Here is a 12,844-nt window from a genome sequence, read left to right on the forward strand (position 1 = left end):
ATGGTGCCTCGGCAGCACCGGCGGGCGAGCGCAAGCGGGCGCGCGACCACCGCGGCGCTGCGGGCGTCACGTGCTCGCTTGCGGGGCAGCGCCCAATGAGAGCCCGGGTCCGGACCCGGGGCCACGCCGACCGCGGGCGGGGCCCGACGCGATGGCCGGGGGCCCAGACGACGCCCAGGGAGGCCGAACCGGCCGTCGCTGCTACGATCGGCGCGCCATCGCAGCACGGGCCGGCCCCGGAGCGAACCAACGGCGCGTCGTTTCGAAGCCGGTCCCGGGCGTACGAGAGCGTGGCGAGCGCGCCGCGAAATGCGCGATCGAGGGGCCATGCAGCGCCGCCATGTGGAAACTATGGCGGACAAAGCACCCGCGGCACGAGCAGGTGAAATTGCTCAAGGAAAACGCGCTCCCACTGATGGCGATGACGGGGAATGAAGCATGTTCGAGCACCGCCATTACGCCGCCGCATTCTGCGCATACGGACGGCCTGACCACGCCATTAAAGAAACTAAACAAAAGCAAAGCTATTGAAATAACCAGAGAAGAGAATAGGTGCTCTTTTTCCAGGTGACGTGCCTAACCTTTAGGGCGATGAAGGAGGAACATTCAGCACTCTTCGTTCACGAAGTACAATGTAATTTGCAAGGGCTAAACGGCGCTGGCGGGAGACGTTATAACCATTCAAAATGCCTGCTATTTTCAGTACAGCACAAATCGGAAGATTACGCCAGCATATCGATTGATCAAGTGCCGGCACAGCACTCTTTTCTAACGAAAGCTTATTTCTATAAAAATATCGGTACAACAAAACCAAGCTGGAAAGAACCGGGAACACAAAAGACGATATAAAAGAAAATACATCGACTCACTGCATGTCACAAATTCCTCAGCTTATCACGAATAACTCAGCATTAGAACAAGATAATCCGCTAGTGAAGCAAAGAGAAAGAGAAGCCGACTTGCTTATGTTCAGCACAAGAAAAAAAAAAAGGACAAGATGGCGCCACTTAGTCTTGTTACCGTCAAGAGTGCTGTATTGGCTTACCCAAGAAGAAAAGTGTATAAAGCTTCAGATGACGTAACCAGCTGAAAATGTATACACGATCACCGTTGTATGCGCGCAGCACTCATCCACCGGAGCACGATTCATGCAAGCAGCGCATCGAAGAGACGAGCGACACGAGAGAGCAAGCAGGAGGAGGTTGTGGGAGCCCGTTGACAGCAGCTAGAGAGAGAGAAAAAAAAATCGAGGCTGCAAGAGCGGTGAAGTAAACAAAAAGTGGAAGTGTTTGGGAAACGCGACAAAGCAAGGTCACTTATCTAGGGCCCATACAGTAACAGAGATTAAAATAAAAAAATAAAAACGAGGGCACGTTGTAAATAAAGGCAAGATACGACGGCGAAGGGAACGAGCCACGAGGGGAGGGAGGCGGCGGCGAACACGGGTCCGTCGGCGGCGAACGCTAGAGTCATCCGTCACCGGTGCCAGCCCGGCCGAAAGACAAGCGGCGCGGGCGATCGCACGAGCGGACAACTGGCGTCTTACTCGGCGTAGAATGAACAAGCGGCGCGCCGCCGGAAAGGGTGCTTTCCCGCGTTTCTAAAAGGATCGCCTGCACAGCGACGAGACACATGCACTGCTCCGTTACTAAGAACGCGCGTCACTGTTTTTCGAGATGCTTCATGCATATAGATGCCACCTGAACACGTCGAATGCGCTAGTATACGGACACCATACTACTGGCGAGGTTAACTAATAGGCTGTGTTTCAGGACGTCGTATCATTATTTATTTACACCTGAGACGCAGGCAGCCCGATGACGCGTGAATGAAGACTCGGGTCTCTTTTCATTCAGTGGCGAAACATCACGGCGATCGTTTTACGGCCTCGAATGAAGTCTGTCAGGCAACGTATTATAGCCGGCAAACATAGCCAAACCGACGGAAGCCGGCAGACGACCTCCTTATATAGAATCACTACTCGACAGCGACTTTAACTCTGAAATCTCGCCCCCCCCCCCCCCCCCCCCCCCCCCAGCCCACACAGCGGTATTCAAGCGATCGGAGCAGAAAAGCTGTAAGATGTAGCGTATACCGCTTTGGCGCCGCTCCTCTAGCGGCAAATTATGTCACGGAACAGTGGGAAGAGAGGCTCTGTCGCCTGGCAGCGGTCGGCGAAGTAACGGGCGCCAGAGCTGCCGCTGGGCACGCTGCAATTTTCTCGCCGATCTCCTCTCCGCGCGGTTCTTTCACTAACACGCGAGCGCACGCTCGGGCCCCTGAGGTTCACTCCGTGCAGCGGGCGCCTCGCAGACGTGCCCCGTGCAGCCTCGGCCGGGAAGATGGAGGCCTATGCGCTCTTCCCTACGGGGTGAAGCGAGTGCACCGTACAGCGCGAGCCGATATCCGAACGAGGATGATCCAATCCCATTAGAAACGGTTGCGCCCCCCTCCTCCTTCCACCGCCAACGGCACGCGCACATGCGAGGAGCCCAGAAAGGGGGAGGGGGGAACCCGAGTGGCGGCCCCAGACGTCATCCATCTCCGGAGCCGTACCCGGATACACCTAATTGACAGCAACCCTTTCTCTCCCGACGAGACCCATTCGTGCCTTCCTTCTAAGTTGCGCACTGCGCACCAATCGGCCCGAGAGGCAGCGGGCGGCCGTCCCCCTATCCGTATCGCTGTGCACCAACACGGTCTTCTCTGTTTTGGCAAATTTTTACTTTTGCCTTCACTACTCATTTCCTACAAACGTCTGGCGCCTCGTTTAGAATTCGATAAAAAAAAAAAATGACTGCTCCGACGACACCTGCTTTCGTAGTGTTAAAATAAATTCGCTTTTTTCTTCCCTTTACCGTTTGAAACAACCACGGGGCGAACGAAGAAAGATAATTGCTTGGTTCGCTCCTTTGCATCCATACGACACATTTCTAGGCTCGTTGCTTTCCTAGTAGACGCGGACAAAATAACAGCAGCCAGCGCAGGTGCGCACGCGAATCGAAGGGCAAGAACTGCTACTAAGACGAATGTCAAAGAGTTAGTCAAAAAAAAAAAAAAAAAACGTTATCGAGGATATTGGTGTGACGTAATTCACACAGAAAGAAGGACAGTGCTTAAAGGCGCTGAAGGCTGTGACAGTCACGAAAGCGTTAAGGAAAACAACTCACCACGATAAGGGCTTTAACAACCGCACTGCAGTGACGGGGCAACGGTTATCACACACGTGCGGCGGCCGAACCGAATCGCGACGCATTTTTTTCAGCTTGAGTGATCTGCCCGTGTCACTTGGACGCATGTAACATACGGTGAGGCCGACGCACGTGTGTGATGACTGTTGCTGCGTCAATATAGTGCAGTTGTTAGAGGGACGGGCTTCCTCACTAAAGTTGGTTCCTTAAAAACACATTCAAGGTAGCGATTTTGTAATCGCCCTTTCCACAACGTGGAATCTAACAGGCGAGAGGCACATTATTCAGGCCGACTGCTCCACCTTTGTCTTGCCAGCGTTTCTCTCTGACGCTTAAACACTGAATCAATAATCAGTGAGTTTGCATAGACTCGTTAAAAAAAGAACAAAAAAATTCAGACAGGAAATCGTACACCTGGACAGGCTGCAGGTCTTAACTAGTGGTGTCTCGATCAGCTGACCAGAAAGACCTACACGACCTACGCGAAAGGCGTAGCATAATAGAACTGCCATTCCCGAAAATCGCACGAGGACGCCAGCTTGAGCACATGTTCTCTCGGAACACCAATAAACAATTATGCGGGAGCTCCGTAAGTACATGGTAAATGACGTTTCGCCTCATCATAGCGCAGTGGCTAAAAGGTTAAGGCAGCGAACCACCACCGAAGGACCAGAGATTCGCGAACGGGACGTCGACGGAAAAGAGCTGCGATGTATACTCAACGACACGCTTCCAAACAAATGCTCGCCAACTTGCTGCGTTTGCGAGCGCACGACGCACGCGTTCTTCGAAAGCGATCGTCATTTCACCATCATCGCTCTACTGCGAAAGAGAGCCGCTACGTTCGACGCGCGCAAAGCAGCAGCGCTGGTTCGGCCGCAAAAACCCGAACGACAAGTGGTCGTCGGAGCGGCAATGCTCCAGCGCTCGGTGGGCCCTCCTCCCTACTTTCGCCTGCCCTGCTATACTTACTACATGCGGCCCAACAACCCTTGTCTCGCCTCGACTCTATATAGCACCGAGCCCTGCTGTCATGTTCGATAATGCATACACGCATACTTCATGGGGCGCGCAATAATATCTAGCGAGGAAATGGCCGCGAAGGCCACAGTTACGCAAAGCGTCCCCGCACGCGTGCGAGCGCAGTGACGCGCAAGTAGCCAACCCGTTCGAAAGGAGAGAAGCCCCCGCATAAAATCTTTATTCCTACACTTTTCGCCCAGGCGCCGAGGAGGCAGAGTCAATTACGCGATGCGGCCGATGCTTCCGCACCCGATCCTGTTTCCGGAGCCGCGCAGGCGGCGACGGAAATATCGCCGCGTGCGTTCAGCTCGTTTTCCCCCAATCTCTTATTCCATTTTCTCGCCGCTCCGCGACCCCCTCCGAGATGAAGAAGGCAACGCCTCATCTCGCCACTTCTTGCCATCTTGGTGTTTCTTCCCGTCTTTATAACTATCGTTTTTGTTACAAGCCTATCGGGAAGGTCCTCGTTTTCGTCATATTCCGCCAATCGAAGTAAAAGTAGCGTTTCGCGGGAAAATGACGAGGCGCATGAGGGGGCAGAGACGCGAGAGAAACGACAGCGAAGAGAGAAAACAGCTTCCACGGCTCGCGAACTTCAACCGCGCGCCATTTCCTCGGCCTATACCCGCAAAGATGTTCCCGATGCCTCGTCACTTCGTGAGCTCGTTCTTGCGTGCACGTGCTCAAAGGGGTGTGCGGGTGATATGAGGCATAAACGACAAGCCCCGAAGAGATATAAAAAAAAAAGAAAGGAGCGGCGCTACAGATACGAGGAAGGAGCGCAAATGGAGCTATGAAACCGCGCATACGATGGAATATAGACTACCGGTTTGCAACTGCGAGCGAAAACAGAAAAAAAGAAAGAAAGAAAGAAAAAAGGGCTGAATACGGAGCTCTCCCCCGTCGAAAGAAAACTGCAGCTGAGCCGGTTGCAGCGGCAGAAATCATACCAGGTCACAAGCGAGCAACTTCAGTGGAATCTGCTGATGGAACTTTAGTAATGTCTACAAAGTATTAGGCACAAGTTTATAACGTGCAACGACGTCTTTCCCACCCAGGAACTGTACTTTAGCGACCTTCGGTAATGACCACAGCGCTGCCCCGCGCAGTCTTGCGCCGCAAGTGCCTACGGTCGTACGCGGCGATGCCGCTGCCTAAACGAAGTGTACGTTGTTCATCAGCGCATATACTGAAACACGTTACAGTAAAAATGAGATATTTCAAACATATATACACAAACACAGAAGGGAGACAACGGCCCTCGTTTTTACGCAAGCGAAATGGCCCATGCCACAGCTCGGGGGCCCGATGATATTTTCGTCTGGCGCGCCACGCCAACGGCCTTCGGCGCGCCAGTCGGTCGGTCGCGCTGCTCAAACGCAATGTGGCGTGATCGCGTCACAACGCACGCATCGGCAGCACGCAAGTGCTGGGCGCTCGTACGCCTCGCACACGGCTGCGCGGACGAGGCGCGCGCGAAGAAAACACACGACCGAGAAAGAAGCGAAGCGTTTGCGCCGGAGAGATGAAGAAAAGAGCGAAGTTGAAAGACGAGCCTGCACTGAGACAACTTTCTGCATAGCCGCCTCGCACGTGCGAAGACATTTGTTTCGAGATTCAAGAGACGCATGCACGGTTGCGACAACGGAAGGAGCTCGAAAATATGTCGTCCGTAGCTTATACGCTCATGGCACGAGGTCTCCGGAATCACTGGCCGGAAAGGGAAGGCTGAAATAAGAGGAAAACGCCAGGTCCGAGCTCGAGTGAGGCCAGAACTCGAGCTCAGAACTGTGCGTTTGAGGAAAACTCGCCGAGAATGCTCTCTACGGCTTAGCGTGAACGCCATCCCGTTTACTACGCCGAAATTCGGAGCCCTCCACCGACACTGGGCTTCTGACAGAACTATACTACCGGAATGCTAAGTTCTTCTTCTTCTTATTATTATTATCAATAGTAGTAGTAGCATTATTATTAATTTTGGGTCATGTCAGCGGCGCGAAGATGCACCTGACATGAGCGGCTGTACCAGCACATTTTTGTCTGGGAGGTACAGTCGCGCTCAATATGACTTGCAACACGGGAGCGCGTGGCCTCGCAAGTTCAAAGATTGCGTATGGCTTCCACTAGCCCTTATTTCCACAGCTAAACGCTGTTCTCTCACGTGGTGACGATTCCAAATAAGAAAATATCATTTGGTTGTTGAAATGAAAACAAGTTAAAGCCATGCGCAATCTTTGAACTCCTGAGGCCACGCGCTCCCGTGTTGCAAGTCGTATTGAGCGCGACGGTACATTGTTGGACAATACTCTGCTCTAACAGGGGTTACCCGCGTCCTCGCAGAGCAGCCGTGAGGAACTTCAACATGTTAAAATCCTTAGCCACACGAAACATGAGGATACTTGAGTGAAGGGCGCGCGATTGGATTTCGGCCAATTGGTGTCGATTTCGCGTAACCTTTGCCATTTATAAAAAAGCAGTTCCACCTTTCTCGACCCCCCCCCCCCCACCCCTAAAAAAAAAAAAACGACAGCGGATAACGACGTCTACTGGGTGTGTATGCTCAAGTGTTCCGGCGATCAGATCACACTATAACGAAAGATCGTAACCCGCGCATTAGAATGCCTGAATTCAAAGCAATTTACACAATTTGCTGCACCGAAATTGCTATGCTGTGGTCTAACTCCTAAAACGAAAGCCTTATAAGCCTGCTTCCAGACCAGAGACAGACCACCAAAAACCGTGTGAATACAAGCTGCAGCAACCAACTTGCCTTGAAAGCAGAAAGTGAACAAAGTCAGCCTAGAGGATACCTCTCTACACCTTTCCTTTCAATACGCTTAAAGGGGTGGTGCCACCATGTTTGTGGCTTGCGCGTTCTTTGCTGTAAGCGTTTCCTAGAGCTCCAGGAAGCATGATGCACGCACCAAGATTCATGTATTCTCGCTAAATAATTTAATATCACCTTTTGATGTGGACAACTTACGGTTTCGGTTTCTGGGCGCCGAGGTTGGGCAATGATGACTTAGAAGTGTAGGAGGATGGTCACGTGACCACACAAGGCTGTGACGCACATAGCCAGGAAGCGATAGAAACTCGGCGAGTGATATAGCAACCGATGCTTTGGCGGTGCTGTAGTGAACTAGAATATATTTTAGTTCACTACAGCCGGTACGTATGTTGCGGAGGTGGCGGAGGTCCGGAGATCACTCACGTCACTACAGCAGATATGGTGTGACGTTACTACAACTTTCGTTGTCCCTCCTATAGATCTACGTCAGAGTTGGCGCGCTAGCGATGGGTTTTGATCGGGAGAACGGGCATTTAGGTACACTTTGGAAGTGAATTAAAATATATTCTAAACGTTTGCTGTGTCCAACCCTTCGTGTGGAATATCCTTGCATACAGAGGAAACCCACAACAGGCTTGTTATAGCCTCGAAATTTGATGGCACCACCCCTTTAAGTTATACCATATGCCACCACGATTGCGTTGCTCTATAGTCCATACATTAATCCGAGTGTTTTGGCAAGGATCATCCAGAAGATACCGAAGAAATACCAATTGCGCTCTCACAAATGGGTGCCTCGCAAACGTACAGAGGTCAACACACTTGTCCAGAACGCTGGAATGACATGCTCCGGCACGTTCCAGCACGCTCCGGCGCCGCGTATACAGATAACAAGCAGTTTGAGACAGCCCAAACTTGAGCATTCATCCTAAGCCAGGTTTAACCGGCGAACGTCGTCACTGCAGTCCGCAGCGCGCCATTCCAGTGCTCCAGACAGGTGTGTCGACATCTGTACTAGAATAACCAAATGACTGCACGTGCAGACAGCGAGGGACGCTCGCGCCGTAACAGTGATAGGCATGCACGCGTGCGTGCATAATATGTATAACCATAGGATAACTCACCTGCTCGTACTTCTCGAGCTCCTGGTGGTAGATCTGGCGGATTTGCGCGAGCTTGGCCCGGTAGTCGGAGTGCTCGATGGCGTTTTCGGGCTGTCCGCCGGCCGATGCGGCGGCTGAGGCATTGGCGGCCGCGCCGGCACCGCCGCCCTTCTCGGGTCCCGCCACGCCCTCGGCGATCAGCATGTTGTCCAGCCGCATCAGCTGCGGGTCAGGGGGCTCTTCCTCTTGCGTGTTCCGTAAGCTCAGCACTGCAAGCAAGCACAAAAGAGGCGAGGAAAAGGTTTAGAGATGCGCTCGCATCACCAGCAAGGTGACGAATCAAGTTGGACACTATATAGTCAGTGTTTACACCCTCCATTAAGACAACTTTATGGATCTCTCACACTAAATGCCTAACAGCGTGCGTCGGCGAGCCGGGATAAAGAATGTTCTAAAGCTGTAAAGTCCTACCAGAGGACAACCGCTGTTTTTCGTTGGCCTGGAATCACCTGCAAAGTGAGCTCACGCGACTGCCACTCGCCTCGTTCCCCAACGGGATGCGCTAAGTGCCATTTTAATTGAATGAAGTCACCCTAGCTCCTTAGCTCTCTCTCTTTCTCTCTCTCTCTCTCACACACACACACACACACACACACACACACACACACACACACACACACACACACACACACACACACACACACACACACACACACACACACACACACACACACACACTTCGGTAAAAATGATCCCCTTTGGGGGATCGAGCAAACGTACCTCGTTCGAGACAATGCCTTGGCAGCGAGCGTACTTATATACTTTAATTCTCGTGCTTTTCGTGTACCATCGCGATACCATTATCGGGTAAGCGTACAGTTAGAGTATGCAGTTATTTAACGAATCCTTAAATCTGAATATGACGTATGAATTTCCGATGCGCGAGGGGCCGACAAGTGTAAGTGTACGAGCGTTCTTGCATTTTACCCTCATGAAAACACGGCTGCAGCCGCGGCCCTGAATGAAATCCGGGTCGTCGCGCTAAACCTGAGCTCATAAACCTGCCAAACACGCGTGCTTTGGCAGCGAAGATAGAATAAACAAACAAAGGAAAAAAAAAGAGAAAGAAAGAAAGGAGGCGACTTAACAGAAGGGCAGTGACATTTCTGTTGGTTTGCCGTATATTTAACGGAGAACTTTGAGCTCTCTCCGACACTCACGTAGAAGTGTTAACAACATCAGAAAGGGTGCCGCTGCCGCACTTCTCAAGTACAAACGTCGCCTCCGCTGGCAGACCCGAGATAAACAAGTTCCTAGTAAGCGCGACAGGTTTTATGTAAGCGCGCTTGCATAAAACTTGCACAAAGTGAGAGACAGAGAGGACAGCAAAGAGAAGTGCGCGGGGAAAAACCTAGACGCTGCGAGTGGCATCAGTCACCGGAGGCATTTTGCAAAGGCCACAAATGAAACCTTTTGCAAAGCAGAAAAGAACTATACGGCCTTCGCCAAGCCGCCTACGGGGAAAACGAGAAACGACGCGGCGACAGAGGTCAGGCTTGAAGATGGGGAAAGGCGCCGAAAGAGGGCGATGCGTAGCGTGGAAAGGAGTTTCGAAGAAAACAACTGGAGGACCGTCGTCTCTCCTTCGAAACACTCGATATAGCACGTGGAAGAAAAAGTAACCAAACATACAGAAGGGAACGTAGTTTATTTCGAGCCAGGCGACAGAAGAACTTGGAGGCGCCAAGCGAAGTTTTCACTTTCTGCGGTTAACAAAGAACGCGTTACGCGAACCAGGCCGTCGAACACGATCGCACAAAGTTCACACTTAACGGCGGAGCAATCAACTAAGGAGCGAGGCGCACGCTACAGTGCTCCGTTGCTTCCCGTCTCAGCGTAAGCCCTCCCAGTTCTTTCGCGGGGTCGTGAATCGCCAAAGAACTTGAGTGCGTTCAAGCACCAACTAACACGACGAGTAAACTGCACGCCGGCGCGCCCGGAAAAGCCGCATGCAACCACCGTGGTATACGACACTTCCAAACACGTGCCCACAAGCTAAACTTGTACGCGTTTTATTATATTTTTTTTTAATAAAAAGGCGAGGCAAACTAGAAGATCCACCGGAGAAGGGGGGGGGGGACGAAGGTTGCTGAACACGGACGAGCGACGCGAAGTTTCCGCGCTAAGAATCCGGCTGAGAAGCGATTAGCGGCGAAACTTTTTAATTACCCCGGGGAGGGGAAAGGGGAGGCGAAAGAGAGCAGGCGATGCCATCACCACCATTCGTCGTCGCCGCCGCCGCTGCCGCTTCGTCCTCGCGAAGCACAAAAGGGGAACGCCTCGGGGCGACGCCCGTCGCGTTAAAAAGGCCAGCGTCTGCGGAAAAGTCGCGACGTTTTCGCTAGAAGGGACCCTCGGCAATATTAGCGGAGAAAGGAAGGCCTTGACGAGAGAGCTCCTAGCCTTAGCCGCGTTAAAATTCTAGTTCACTTTAGCCGCGTCTCGGATGCCCCCCGCTTTTGAAACAGCTTCGGACGAGAAGACGCACGAGATGGCCGTGCGCTTCCCAGCGCCTGTATGGAAACGCCGTGCGCCGCCCTTTACAGCTATTGTGGGAACTAGTCTGTTTGTTGAAGCAAAGGGGAAGAGAGCCCGAAGGCACGAGGAAACGTGCGCCAGAATTACTCATCCTAAACGAAACTACTTCGACAAAGATTACGCTGAGAGTTTAAGAAACGGGGCGGGATTCTTAACCATCAAGGGTGTCAGCACATGTTCACATCACACAAATGTACCGTATAGGTAAAAAGAAAACATCACCGCTTACTAAACTAAGGAAGCCACCAGGTATGTTAAATTAAATGAAACATGTTATAAAATATCTGGTGCACCCGCGCGCCAGCTGTCGGGAGTTCCTTGGGAATGGCAGAAGGAATGAGACTATAGTTTCCTTACTGCGTTGGTTTCCGCATGCAGGCTGTCACGCTCGTTAACACCGGTTATCACGTGGTCCTGAACCTACATATGTGGCACAGACGAACCTATGACAGGCAGCACAGCACACATACGTTGCATGTATGGCTAGAAACGTTCAACGGATGCGAGGCACGCATGCGCTGGAACAACGAAAGCTGGACGTAAGCGCCACGGATGAAGACAAGCCAAGTGCTCCGGAGATATCAGCCGTCAACAGCCGAGAGTGTGGGAGAGCACAATGGTGAATTTGTTGTTTCCCGTTCCCTCACATTACGATAACAGCGTCACACGCAAGAAAAGCTGCAGCGTATGACAACCACCAACGAGGTGATTACATACTTCAGTGGCCAAACAGTATCATACGTGTTCGAACGAAGCCATACATTTGCTGCGCAGATGAGCGAAATTAACAACAAGAACAGGGCAGGAACACACGAAATTGTTGTAACTGTAGCGATATGTGCTGCCGCGTCTCATATACGGTGGGGCGTTTCATCGAAAAGCTTTGACTGTCAAGTCGCAAGAGAAGTCGTTGAACGGTGTACACGCTATTGAGTCACCGCGACACACTGGGCAAGGAACTATCTCAAATACGCGTTCCCAGGCGACACAAACTTGGGGGGCCACTTTCGAAAGCGCTCGGTTGCGCGTCGCTCTCGCCGCTGACGCATGCTAATGGGCCTGTTGGGCAAGACCGATGGCACGGCAATGGGAAGAAGACGAATGTTTACACTGCACGCTTTCCATCCATTCAAACTCCGCACGCACCTTTGCACGAAGACGAAACTTCTTATATGTGGTAAAAGCGCCAGAACAGCGAAGGGCACGCGCCGCCACGGCTGCGTTCCTTAACATCTCGATGAAATGACAGTGCTATCGTCAGCCTCCGGGAGTTTGCACCAATTTGCAAGAGAAATTGAGAGGAAATCGGTGGTGCAGTTTGTAAGAAAAAAAGAAAAGACAGCATGTGTATGCGTCTGTTCCGTATAGCAGGGATACAACACGATGTTCCAGGCCAGAGGTAAAACGTCGCCTCTGGCGCTATAAAAAGATGATAAAAAATAACAAAAGAAACGAGAAGGAAAGGCCCAACGCGATCCGGTGGAACTACTACTGCGGCTGTTTATATACTACCCGAAGCGCACGCATCGCACACAGGTCCCCCTTGCCCTGGCAATCAAACTACACAAAGCAACGCTCGCTGTCTCGCGCTGTGGTTCTTCGCCCTTGCTTTGCTTATATAGTCGCACGAAGAGATGTCGCAAAGAAGGCGGGCGCGCACAAGGGACGCGCTTTACAGTGATGTTAGGCAACGACCTACAGCAGAGTGAGGGCGAACCGACGAAAGGAGAAAAAAAAAAAAGAACGCTGACGTCACTCTGATGCCTCCACGCTCGGCGGCGCCAACCATGCAAGCGCGACGAAGAGCGCGCGGGTGCGCGCGCCTGATCTGCATGACTTTGGCGCGGAGACTTTTTGGTCGCAAACTGCGCCCATACTCGTATATTCAAATAGGCTCGGAGCGGCGTCGCTTGAAAGGAAAAGATGGGGGGGGCACTGGAATCGCAGGAACACGGCGCCTGAAACTGGCCAGAAAGAGAAGACACGCCGACATGGACATAAACATGCGCGCTTTACACAAGCGCCCGAGGGTGGGGGTTCACAAACTCACGCATCGCTGGAAAAACGAGAACAAAAGAACGAGGTGCAACGCGGGCCACGGCGAATCGCGAACGAAGCGGGAAAGAAGGATGGGGGGATGG

General features: G+C 52.2%; 1 protein-coding gene across 7 annotated transcripts in view; it reads right to left on the reverse strand.

The window, feature by feature from the left end:
• The window catches only part of LOC119379570 (homeobox protein extradenticle), a 371,983-nt gene that overhangs the window by 123,464 nt on the left and 235,675 nt on the right, over nt 1-12,844 (reverse strand). For all 7 annotated transcript variants that reach the window (XR_007414951.1, XR_005181251.2, XR_005181252.2 and 4 more), the window contains exon 3: nt 8,127-8,374. Coding sequence is in view for 4 of the 7 variants with exons in the window: in XM_037648870.2 (XP_037504798.1) it covers nt 8,127-8,374 (248 nt within the window). In the remaining 3 variants the exon portion in view is untranslated. The remainder of the gene's footprint in view (nt 1-8,126; nt 8,375-12,844) is intronic.

This window comes from Rhipicephalus sanguineus, chromosome 1 (genome assembly GCF_013339695.2).
Source record: "Rhipicephalus sanguineus isolate Rsan-2018 chromosome 1, BIME_Rsan_1.4, whole genome shotgun sequence".
NCBI lineage: Eukaryota > Metazoa > Arthropoda > Arachnida > Ixodida > Ixodidae > Rhipicephalus > Rhipicephalus sanguineus.